The sequence below is a fragment of the Symsagittifera roscoffensis genome, chromosome 8 (assembly GCF_963678635.1).
Source record: "Symsagittifera roscoffensis chromosome 8, txSymRosc1.1, whole genome shotgun sequence".
Taxonomy (NCBI): Eukaryota; Metazoa; Xenacoelomorpha; order Acoela; family Convolutidae; genus Symsagittifera; species Symsagittifera roscoffensis.
Genome location: NC_087069.1, coordinates 25,029,828 through 25,042,729, shown reverse-complemented (window position 1 = coordinate 25,042,729; position 12,902 = coordinate 25,029,828). Strand labels below are relative to the sequence as shown.

General features: G+C 32.6%; 1 protein-coding gene across 8 annotated transcripts; it reads left to right on the top strand.

Moving 5' to 3' along the window:
• The first annotated feature begins 445 nt into the window (after nucleotides 1-445).
• On the top strand, nucleotides 446-9,478 carry LOC134853229 (uncharacterized). 8 transcript variants are annotated; one of them, XM_063869194.1, is made up of 4 exons: nucleotides 446-522; nucleotides 1,187-1,571; nucleotides 2,158-2,306; nucleotides 9,008-9,478. In XM_063869194.1, the coding sequence occupies exons 3-4, from the start codon at nucleotides 2,268-2,270 to the stop codon at nucleotides 9,347-9,349; spliced, it is 381 nt and encodes a 126-aa protein (XP_063725264.1). In that variant the 5' UTR covers nucleotides 446-522; nucleotides 1,187-1,571; nucleotides 2,158-2,267; the 3' UTR covers nucleotides 9,350-9,478. The 8 variants fall into 8 exon arrangements, with proteins under 8 accessions (XP_063725264.1, XP_063725265.1, XP_063725263.1 ...); XM_063869195.1 differs by having other exon boundaries at nucleotides 452-522; nucleotides 1,261-1,571; XM_063869193.1 differs by having other exon boundaries at nucleotides 456-581; nucleotides 1,261-1,571.
• The last annotated feature ends 3,424 nt before the right edge of the window (nucleotides 9,479-12,902 follow it).

The following is a 12,902-nucleotide window of genomic DNA, read 5'->3' as shown; positions in this document are numbered from 1 at the left end:
AGACGAGACAAGTTAAATGGCAGCTGTAACTTTCAAGTATTTGTCTTACTTTAAGCAGTTTTTTTCTGATTTGTATTTGTTCAAATGAAATCTGCAAGTTATATCTGCAAAATGATGAAACAATTGTACAGTTCAAGATTGATACATCAAAAGTTTCTGAGGCCTTTGATGCCAAAATGACCAATTTCAAAGACATTCATTTGTCTCTTTTGCCATTATTTCTGTACTTTGAATGCGCCTTCTTTGTGAAAAGTATACTCTTGCTATTGAGAAATCTGTCATTTCAAATCTATTGATCATATCATGGTACAATATGCAGAGTTAATCAAAGGGCGTATGTCTTTCAGGCATAGATTTGAATAAAACGAGGTTAAACCGCAAACCCCGGGCAAACCATGTGTAAATAGAATCTGAATTTGACAGAGGTTGACACATTTATCTAGAAATTTGACTCAGAACGAGTCTGATAAGAACCTATCCTAAATTAAGTTCTGGTGAAATTTGATAGAAAGTGAACACGAAGTGTGATTCATTCATCCATGATACTTTTCTTCAGTTACAAAAATAGCTCTAAAAATTAGGTTTAAAAAGACTCCGGAGTTGCGATAAATTGTTTGTGATAAAAATAATTAATTCGAAGACGAAAGAAAGTGCTTTTCTATTGCTCTTTAATAAAAATGGTGGACACCAAGTCCCAAATTCTTAATTTGGTGATCAAAGAGGGGGGGATGGGGGGGGGGGGGTAAATTTAGTTTTCTGTTAGCGGATAAGGGATAAGGGAGGGATGTCTCTAAGTAACATTGTCTGTCAACTTAAGGAAATGGTCCGTTTTTCATCATTGAAGTTGCATTTGATCATCGTTACGTCGCATTAAATCTGATTTTTAATCTTTTATGGTGCATTTGCCATCAAATTAGAAACTAGGACGGAATCACCAACTGATTCGAAACAACGTGAAATATTTTCCCCTCATATACCCTTTATATATTTCACGCACATTAAAAACCAATCAAACACCAAATGCCCGCATTTTGCGCAATTGGCATCATGTCAATATGATCAAAAGAACGTAATTTCCTTCTTAACTCAATTTCTTTTCACAAAAGTCGATTGATTAACACGAGCATAAAATTTGTTTAAAATGCCTCCGGTTATAACTTCACCGAAACCATTTTATTCCAAATAGGTCGTTTTCTGTTTTCTCACTTTTATTTTCTTTCCTCCCGAGGCCTGTTAAAAGAACATAAACTTCATTTTTAGACTTTTATATTTACTATTTACGTAACATCCGTGCGATTATTTATTAGCATTAAATACAATTCAATTCCTACCATGTGCGCCATTTTTTAGTCTTCATAATTCACAAATATCATTTCTTCTCATGAAATTTCTGTTATTTTAAAATTGCATTACACATTATTTTTGTAATTCTGAACACATTATTTTCGTAATTCTGAAAACTTTCCCCATTTTAAATTACCTGTATGTTCAATTTGAAAAAAAAAATACAAAACATAACTTTCATAATTCAGCAATGCTTAGAACCTCCAAACTATCTCTTTAACCCTTAGGTAAGTGGCTCGATTATATAAAAAAAAAACCATCCACTCCAAACATATTTTCCACTTTTTTAACCCCAGTCTCTAGCAGTTATTTCTTGTTAAATGGCTCTCAATTCATCTTTTTAAGGATTTTATAGCCCTTGAATATCGACTGGGGTTTTCAGCTTTTGACATACCGCAGGGAAATAAAAGACGAAATTCATAAAAGAGAGGTAAAATTCATTTGGGAGCTACACTTTCCAGACTGGTTTTCTCTAATTCAGGTTACAATAAGTCATAATATCGAAAAAAAAATTATCCGAAATTAGAACAAAAAACAATCAAGAACAAGATTTTGAAATTTTTTCATCCCAATCAAAATAAAAAGCTAAAATTCATTTTATTTTTATGGTTCACTAAGGGAAAATTACAAATTCAAAAAAAAAAAAATCAGCCACAAATTGAGCATATTTGTTATCAAAAACGATAATTAGGGAACTAAGTGGAACAGTCAAAGCATTTCAAATCATATTAAAAATAGCTACTAGATCTTTTCCATTCTGTTATTTGTGATTCTTCTCTTTGAATTATACTTTTAATCTCATTTCCAATTTAGCCCTGGGCTGGAACATTACCATCCTCAGAACTATACCAGCAGTAGAAAACAGAATCATCATCATTACCTATTTCTTTCTTCTTGTTCTTTCGGAGTCTGGAAGTCTGAACATGTCAAACGAAGGAAGTAACGAATGCAACTATGCTCAGGTAATTGAAATGCTTCATCCAATCTTGAAAAGTTCATTTCGTCTTTGATGTTTGGTTAGTTTTGATGTTCTCCATTTTCATTTTTATTCTGCCAGGGTCTAAGACCCCTGACGGAATAAAAATTGAAAATGAAGAATATCAAAATTTTCTAATTAACTTATTAATTAGTTAATCAAATTAATTCTCTTGCCTGCGAAATTCAAAAACAGAGGAAACGACTTGATTTAGCTCTCAAAATTAAATTTTTGTCATTATTGTTTTTTGGCTCTAGTCAGAAATTACTTACAGCAAACAACAAGAACAGTGACTTGGGCCGTGATTGTGCATATTAAACGCGGTGAAGACGAAAGAGTTAATTGAAAAATCAAAAAAGGACAGCAATTGAATGCTTAACAGAATTACAAGTCTTTGTTTTGGATTCCATAAAACTAACCTTAACTTCATAATTAACCTCAAATAATAAGAAAGAAAAAAGCTCCAGCAGTAAAAACTCTAATCTGTGGAACTTTGAAACACTTTAGGAGCTCTACGCCTTTTCTCTTCCAAATTCTTTTCGACAGAGAAAGGTAGGTTGCTTACACTACTTTTGTTTTCTGGTACCAAAGTCAAATATTTTAAAAATTTTGTAAGACACTAAAACTTGCAGAATGTTCTAACAACTTTTTGGCTTATATTCAAAATAGCTTTCTTCAGTGGATCGAATGATGACCCCTGGGGAACGCCTATGGAAAAATCGGACCTTTTCTTCTCAATAACTTTTCAGAGGATAAACATTTTTCAAAATTTTCAACATTTCCCTTTCTGCCCATCGACAGCTCGAGTTTAACCAATAAACACTCTTCAAACTTTGTAACCATTGTCAAATTATTTGGCGTTGCTTTTGCCAAATGAAAACTGCTTGTCCTGGTGAGTATTTTCTAAAACCAACATAAGAACAGCACAAAATTGGAGTTTTTTCAAAGCCAGTCGTTATTCCTATTGAGTCAGTTTCCGCCAGAACTTAACAAAAGGTAGTCCAATTTGTTAATTTATTCAAAAAATTTGCTCATATTGGAATGTAAAGTTTCAAAACTTTCTTATAAATTCTATCAACACTTTCTTAGCTTGAACTTTCAAAGGAACTCATTGAATGAAAATAAATAAATGAAAATTCAGGTTAACAATTTCAACCTTTTATTATGTTCTCAGATCCGTACGTAAAATTACCAAGATCCGTGCGTACGTTAAAAAATCAATCTAACGGGCAAAAAACATCATACTAATGACATGTGAAAACATGTGATGATTTTTTACTTCCCACAATTGATACTTTACGTGATCATTTAAGCTATCTCGGGTTATTTTTTTTTAAACTTCAACTGCGCATGTCGTTTTTGATGATCGTGTAGAAAATTTTGATGGTTTTCAATAATGCTTTTGTTTTTTCAAAGACCTGCTATGTTTTTTGTTCAAAAACAAATATGCAGGTTTGAATAAAATACCGTTCTAGAAAGTTTATTTTAAAAATATTTCTTTTTTACTGTGCGTTTCATTTTTGCAACTCGCCAAAAATTTAAAAAAAAATCTGTCTGGATAAATTGTATGGTGCAAAGTGAAACATAGGAAAGGGTTTTAGCTGGAAATGTTTGCGTCATCAACTGAACCCTGCTTTACAGATTGCCTTCTGAAAACAATACAGCGTATTCCTCATAAAACCTTTCAATATGTTCAAACTTTTATACGCGGAACCCACTCGCAATTTTGTCGAAGAATTCAGGGTCAAATATATATTGAAATATATATTCTTATCGGCTCATAAAAAAGTGTCGCTGAATTAGCATAAAGCAAATTAAGTGACTAAAAGTAGCTTCTTCATTTTTAACTAGGTTCCAAATTCGATAGCTGATTCCGCATTTTTATTACCTCAGCAAATACCTTCAGCACAAAAATTGGGTTATAGTTTCCATTTTTACACTAAATTAGATTAAAGTCAGAAAAAAATACGCGGTGGAATTCCAAAGTTGCTTACTTCCGCAACAAATTTCCATGGATTTCATCGTCAGTCTCTTTAGAACTAGAAAGATTCCCCTTTTTTAATTAAATACCAGTAGGTTATGAAGTTAGTATTTTTACAAATCTATGGAACCAACTTTTTATGAATTATATATATTTTTTTGCTTTGTTTTGATCTGGCATCACTAATTTGTTTCACGAAACTATTTTGAAGGTAAAAATGTCTTGGCATAATTGTTTTCGTTTAATATGTTTTTATGGGGATTGCAAAAAAGTAACAATCATATCTGTTGAGAAGCAATTTGGGTTTTTCGGAAAACATCGCGTCGGGCAGCGTATTCAAATGAAATTCCGGCCGGACAAATGAGCAAATTTATCAAAGGTGCTGCGATTTTCTTCTGCGTCTATCCTTAATGGTGAAAAGCAGGAACATAAAAGCACTAAACTAGAGTTGAATACTGGCTTGCAATTTGTTGCGACGTTAATTAATCTTTAGTTCAAAAAAGTGAATAGTGTGAATTTAACAAGGAAAAAGTGTGAAAGAAAAAACTAAGGCAACACAGAGAGGAGTTACCAAAGTTGACTCGTAAAAAAGTTCATTAATGTCTTCTAAAAATTGACTTTGCGATTTTCTGCTCAGTTTAGTTCTAAGATGCCTTGCTTATTAAGAAAAATCATAGTGAAGAAAAACGTTTTGATGCTTCACTTCTTTAGCATATTTTGTTCCAGTTCTGAAAAAAAAAGAATGAAAGTTTGAAACATGTTTTGATTTTATTCTACAAGAGCTTGGTGTTGCAACTTTCTGTTTTGTCAAACTATTCGATGTCTCTGTTTGACTTAAAAAAAACCGGAACTTTAGACTTAACTCATATTTATTTCAATGGCCATGGTCGTTTTTTATGTTTTGTTTCCAGTCAATGCAGTTTTGTGATCTACATTATTACATCACATCTTAGTGAAAAAGAAAAAATGTTCAAAAATATCATTAAAATGGCAAACAAAATCTTGAAGCAACAGCAATGAAAACCACTATCAAAAAATGAGATCTAACAATATTTTATTGCAGAACATAGGATCATTGAACCAAAACTTCGATACTAAAAGTTCGTAGGTATATTGAACGCGAAACCGCCACCATTAGTATTTGCACTTACAGAGACGTGATTGATTGACGACGTTGAAGCAGGTCTGTTTTTGTTGAAAAAAAACATCTTATTATGAGAAAAGGTGGAGTGCTCACAATCGTTTGTACAAATTCAGAGATGGAGTTGTTTAGGGAAATGAAAAACGAAAAAAAAACTCCCTGGTACTTTTAACACTACAAAAAGCACCACAAACGAAACCAGAAGAATTCTTGGTTTGCTTGCTAAGTACTCAGGATCAATCAACAATCAAAGTGCAACCAAAAACACGAATGTACTGTGCCGCGATTTTAAGATTGACAAGACCAAAAACATCAACATAGTGTTCAGTCTGAAAAACACTCTCAAACACGCCCAGATGAATGAAAATAAAAATACAAAGTATGAGGAAAAAATGTGAAAATTGCAAAACATGTTTGAGTTAAAGCCAAGGAGAGTCAAGAAACCTACGACCAAAGCAATTTTCTTATTTAAAAATTAATCTTGCTATTTGGGACTGGATATCAATCCTATTTAAAAAATCGCTGTCTGAATGCAATTTCCCTAGATGCCTATAAATGGTATAAACTCACCTGTTTCATAAGAGTGGACCATAGACAAAAATAAACATTTATAGACCAGTAACTTTAATTCCAACTATGACAAATTTTTTGAAAATTGTATGTTTAAACGGATAATTGATTTTTTGAAGAAGTGTGAAATTTTAGCTGATGAGCAATTTGGTTTTCATAGTCAGCGAGGCGTAGTTGAAACAATGACTGAGTTAACTGAATTTAATAATTCTACTTTCTATTTTAGAATGTAAAAATTAAATGAACGTATCAATTTTTTTAAGCCACAAAAGTACGCTGACTTGTACAATGCTTGGTCTTTCAAAAGCTTTTGACAAGGTTGACCATGAAATTCTTGAAAAGAAAGGTAAAAATAGAAGTTTAAAATCAACTTATCTGAAAGATTGGTATTAATATGTAGTAATGGAGAACTCGGTATCTAGTTCAAAACCTGACGCCTATGGAGTTACCCAATGGTCAGTTTTTGGTCCTTGCCTTTTTCTAATCTACATAAACGATCTGCCGAAAGTTTGTGCGAACTCAAAATATTCTTTTATGTCGATGAGTGCAGTCTGATTAGTAACAAAGATGGAAGAAGCCCAAAACCAACAATTTGGAAAGTGCTAAGACTTGGCTGGTTGAAAACAATTTAACTCTTAACCAAGATAAAACAATATATGTAGAGTTTGGATAAAAATCAACCCAAATGATCAAACCATATGCAGACACGTCCCCAAAGTATCTTGACCCCTATTTGAATGATAAACTGAGTTGCATATTCAAAAGTTGCATTTTCAAATAACTTTATAAAGAACATTAAAAAATGCGTCCAGCATATACCCTTGCCGCAATTTTTTACTCAAAACCAACTTCTAGTTATTTACTCAACTTATATTCCACCAATTTATTAGTACGCTGTACTGACATATGGAAATGCTACTAAAACCGAATTAGTGAAAATTGAAAAACAACATGAGCTGATACTTCGAAATTGCTTTAATTTGCGAAAAACAGAAGATTTAGTTCTAATACACCTATGAGTTGCATATATATGAAAGCTGTTGAAGTTAAAACTAAAATCAAAAAATCAAAAGGAGGCAGCACCCATGCTTATTAATTGCCGACCAGGAAACTCTTGACGCATTCTCAAATAATAAACGTAATTTCAGGTTACGAAACACAGAAAAAATGACGAGCCACAACAAGAAAAAAGTTAAAGTTAGGGATGGTTCATTATTTAATTATGTCCTAGGGTTGATTAGGCAAAAGAGGGTTGGCTCTAAAAAGGGTTGGCATACATATGTCATAACGAGTTTTTGATGAATGTTTATTGGTAATCGGAAATCACCTGCAATCTTCGTTGTTTGCTCATGAAGACACCACTCGATAGGCAGCTAATTGACCTTTTTGATCTACTTCCAAGATGGTTTTTTAAATATTTTTATAATGGAGTCTGTTCTATCCTTGAAAACGAATCTTTTATATTGAATGATAACTGATTGCTTTGTAAATAACTTTAAACCCTTCTCAGTGGAATTATATATTTTTAATGATTTCAAATCATTTTTCGCTCTTAACCTGTCTTTATTTTTCAATACTGTTATCAATGTAGTGGCTTTTGCATTTTTCTTCATTTTTTCTAAGTTTTTAGATAAAAATTTTTTCAAACTTTAAATTTAACAACAGTTTGATAAACTTTGGAATTTTTTCCTCATTTTTTTCTCAAGTTTTTAAATTTAGATATTTGTAAGTTCCAGATTTGACACTAGTTAAATAACAAAAATCTAGATGGAATACAAACTTGCTTTGTTATAACCCAATGAAACTGTAATTTAGAGGATAACTTGTAGCCATAAGAGTACTATTCTATGATTTCCAATGTTTTATTGTTTTTTTCTTAGCAAGAAAATTCGCACTGACCCCAACTGCAAAAACTCGTTCAATGCAGAATTATCTGGATAAAAGCTGAAACCCTTATATTACTACTGCTGCTGCAACTTGGTTTCAGGCAATCTAGAGTTTGAAGTTGCAATTGTAATATCAAGGTTATAGCATTTTTTCTGAGCAATTTGTAAGACAACGTGCTTTTGAAGCTGGGTTCATTTTGAATTTTTACCCTGACAACTAAACAAAACAGTAAAATGCAAAGTAGGTTGAGACTTTTTCACAAACAAAGGTTCAAAGAATAGCGCAATTAAAAAATTTTGATGCATTTTTTTTCAAAATTTTATTATGCCCAAAGAAGCTCACATGCATGTAAAACCCTCACTCTTTTGAAAATAAACCGCAGTTTATAAATTTGAAACAAAAAATTTAAAAGCCATAATAATTTATTTGAAATATTAAGTCTCCTTAAAATATGCTTTCCTTATTTCTAGTTACCTTTATGCTTAATCTGCAAAAGTCATTCATCAAATCTAGAAACAAAACACGAAAGTTATCGTAAAACGTCTATTTCACAACTTGCAATATTTCGATATGGGTTTAAGATTATGGATTATAAAACATTGAGATTTGGGTTTTAGCATTTTAGTTTTTAAACAAAAATCACGAAATTATCGATTAAAGTCTATTTTGCAAATTTGTTATTTCGGTTCATGGTTTAGGAAATTCAAAATTATTACCCATTTTTTTTTCATTTTGGTTGCTTGAAAAGTATCCTAACGGGTCCAATACGGTCTAGCGCACTTTTTTGACCAAGACAGTTAAAACAAACTAATTTTTAGTCAAGACAATCTAATTAAATTTGGGTTAGTTTGAGCAATTATCTTCGAACAAAAAACATGTATGAGCAAATCCAAAACCGTGAAATTGCATGCGAGAAAACCTAAAGTTGTCCAAATTGGTCTGAGACGTTCAAAACATGATCGCATTCATCAGTTGATTGAGTTACAAAAAGTAGCAAAAGTGTCAATATGTAGCTTTTAGGCCACGGTTTTCATAATGAAAGTGGAAAAAAAAATTTGCGATCATAACCAAAACATTGAACGATTTTGTTGAAAATTCGCTGTTACAGCCCGAAATGAGCGGTGAAACTCGCGGCGCTGCAAACTCCTCTCCTCACAAACAACTGCGCGACAACGTTGGGAAGAACCATCCAAAGAGTGAACACAAACAAAACAACCGAGTCTCATTTTCCGAACTCAGTGTCGCTTCTCTCAGTCTCCTTAGAGATGAGTCATCAGACCACCTGACCGAAAAGACAGTCCAACTGCGCAAAATTTCATCCGGGGGTCCGAAAGAGCCGGTGTTGCCAGAAGACGTGGTCACTGTCCCGTCGCATCTCAAAGATAAACCGGAGGGATTCTTCCTCAAACATAAACTGGAAACATCAGTTTCTACAAATGACTCTCCATAATTTTGATATCACATTGTTTAGATATAGGACACACAATGTGTTAGAATTCGAGATGGATATGCTTGTTATTTTTTCGTATAAATATCTGGCTCCTAGAAAGACTTGTTTAATTGTAATTTTTCAATAAACTGCTGAATAAACACCTAGCGACAAATTTGCAGTCAGTGTACAATATTGGGCTACTCCTAAATAATGAGCTATTTCACTATATCGAGCGCCAGGTGAATCAAGATTTTCTTGAGTGTGTTGAGTGTGGAAGGGGACTTTCAGAAGCGCCGTTCCTTTTTTTTTCATTTTTGGAGCGTTTCTTTTTTCAAAATTAGTATATATTGGTGTCGGAAAAGTCTTAAAATAAATTTTAAAATTCGCGAGCCAAAAAATCATACCATAAAGTAAATTCAAGCCTAGGCTCAGCCGCTTGCTAGCCTAAGTCTGCTCCTGCTGAGCTCCTCTAGCTGGGTCTCAAATGGCTAAGGGACAACGTTGGAGAATCGCAAGCATCTATTTCAAAACGCAAACAAGACTGCTCGTACCAGGGCGAAGCCCTGAATGTTCCGACTGCTTTTTAAATCTATAGAACAGTGTTCGTTTCATAACAACTGATGATTTTTTCAATAAAAAGAAACCATTTTTTTATTTGAGATTTTTTTGAAAATCATCAAGCCCACGCACTATATAAAGTACAAACTGATAGATTTCGCTCTTGGTGAAATAGCAATTATGGCAAACAGCTTGCTTCAAGCAATTCAATTTCTACGAGGGAAAAAACTTTCGCTTACGAGCTCATAGCGCGAATTATGTCGCGCGTTAATTGTCCAAAACTGGCCGAAATGGTAATCCTTAGTTCCAATGACATACAAAAAATAATTACAGGGGAAATATCTTTTTGATTTGGAGCTCAAAAAAACAATACTTTTCAAAAGAAATAAAGAAATTGCGTCAAAAATGGCCAGTTAAAGGTCAAAATTTGTCTAGACAAAAAACCACCCCGAGCACAAATATTTCGTCACTTTCTTCTAAATTCGGAACAAAAATCAACCAAATCAAAATTTGTTTGGAGTTTGATGCGCAAAGAAATAAAATTTCTAAAATTAGTCTGCTAATTACGTCTGAGCACTAGGTCTAACTAATGATACTTAAATTTTATTAGGTCTGAAATTAAGCCGAAATATCTGAACCATAATTGCCTGGAAAATCTCTTATTAGAAAAAATTCAGATATAGTTCTTGAATATTCCACAAAAAGGAGATTCAGCTCGATCAAAATTTTATTATTCTATCGGATTTTTTTTCTAGATCAACTAATTCGTTTTTTGATTGAAAAATGGAAAAGTTTAGTGAAAATTTGCTCCAGGAATTAATTGAACTATCAACAAAAACTTCGATTGTGCCTGCATCAGTTTTTTCGGATCTTGTATCAAAGTTTAACTGAAAAAAAATGAAAAAAAAAATGACTAAACAGTAATTTGATCTTACAGTTTGCTATACCTTTGCTTTTAAAAGTCAACCAGACTGCTCGTATCAGGGCGAAGCCCTGAAGGTTCCGACTGGCTTTTAAGGTTTATGGAGCAGTATTAAATAGAAAAAATTAAATGAAAAAAAAACAAAATGAAACTTTTTTCTAAAATTTGATTTTTTTTTTAATGAAAATCATCCCCCCACACGCCATATAAACTACAAAAGGATAGATTTCGTTCCTTGTAACAAATCAATATGGCAAATAAGCTTCCTTCAACCAATTTGGAAAGATTTCTAAGACGGATTAATCCTCCGCTTACGCGTTAATAGCGCGAGTTATATCGCGCATTAATTGTCCCAAATTGGTCAAAATGGCAATCTTTAAACCCTCATAACATTACGAAAAATGATCACAGGTGAAATACCTTTTCAAATGTAAGCTCAGGACAACAATACCTCTTGAATGATTTAAAAAAATCCGTCGAAAATGGCTAGTTAAAAAGTCGAAATTTGTCTGAAGAAAAAAAAAACCCCACCCCGAGCACAAATATTCCGTTACTTTCGTATCAAAAGTCGGAACAATAAAGAATACAACGATGACTATTATAGAACAATAACTATGAAATTAGATAGAATACTATTCTAATAAAAATAGACCAATAACTTTTATAAATGAGTTTGTTTTATGCTAATATGAATCATTTATTCTACTTTTGACTCAAAAAATTACAGGTTGTTTAAAAATTTTTAAAAGCTGGCTTGATGAAAACGTCGTCAAGAAAATAAGTTTTGCGAACGAGTAGGGAAAAATAGGCCAAGAAATTCTTGAAAAATTGTCAGTTTGCATAATATGGAAACCTTGAAATTGAAAAATAGAGTTAAGGAGTTTATTATGGAGATGTTGATTTTGTCACGGAACAATATATGCATCTGTCAAGTTTTTCATAATCAACTGAGCTCTGTCTGATGGATTGGTTGTTGAAATCTTTTATTTGAAATGCGTTCAGCGGCAAGCTTCTGTTTTATTTGTGATGAAAATTGAGTTGTCACAAAAATGTTGTGAGGCGTTGAGGACCTTAGAACAAAGTATCGCATTTTAACTAGTTCAGTCTTCATTAAAGATCTCTGATCATGTTTGAATTGACCAAAAGATGATGATTTTGTAGCTTTAAAATCACTTAACCAGTTAAGTTGTAAAACCAGAATTTGTGTTATGATCTAATCAAAAAATATAGACAAGAAGCACAGAGAATATTCTTCAAGGAATATGATTATTATGCAATCTGGTAACGTTCTTACCTTATTTTAATCACTCCAGGATGATCCTTATATATCAAAAAAGAAATAAAATGAAAAACGTTTTTTTTCTTGATCAGCGAACGGTTTTCAAGTTTCCCCAACTTCACTCTAAAATTACACAACTTACTGCAGTTTGTGCAGGTAGTTTTGTCAGTTCAATCATTCAATCAATTTCATGAATTCATATACAAACGCAAATCTTGGGCGCAAATCATCGACTGCAGTTTTTTTATTTGTTTTTGTTATGTTTAGGATGACGTTAGAGTCAAGTAGGTTGGGTTCACAGAGTCGTCCACCAATAAATACTGCCATTAAAAGAAACAATGTTTTATTTTTAGGTGTTTTTTATTCTCAAGGGAGCTATCACGCTTCCAAATTGCATACCATATAACACAATTTACAAACTTTTTCAAAACTCATTTAAAAAGATAGGAATTTTTTTTTCATTTGATGTATAGCTCAACACATACCTACTGTTACTCAATACATTCAAATTGTAACAGAGTTGGGTTGAGAAGTTGTATCCGAACTAATCAGAGCATAGGTTATATGCTCAAGGGCATCAAAATAGGCCAAACTTGATCTGCGACGGTCAGAGGAAGTTGAATACCACGTGATAGAAAAGATATTCAACCTTGATATTCAAAATAGAGGTAGTGAGTTTATTATGGTGATGTTGATTTCGTCACGGAGAAATAAATACATCTGTCAGGTTTTTATCAGCAACTGTGCCCTGTCTGATGGATTGGTTGTTGAACACTTATCATAATAAATTAGCTCAATTAATTGGAACAATT

What these genes read in the sequence shown, in the direction of transcription:
- LOC134853229 (XM_063869194.1), top strand. Translation starts at nt 2,268, where the DNA reads ATGTCAAACGAAGGAAGTAACGAATGCAACTATGCTCAG. An exon ending in ACGAATGCAACTATGCTCAG is followed by an intron (nt 2,307 to 9,007) that starts GTAATTGAAATG and finishes TCGCTGTTACAG; the next exon opens with CCCGAAATGAGCGGTGAAAC.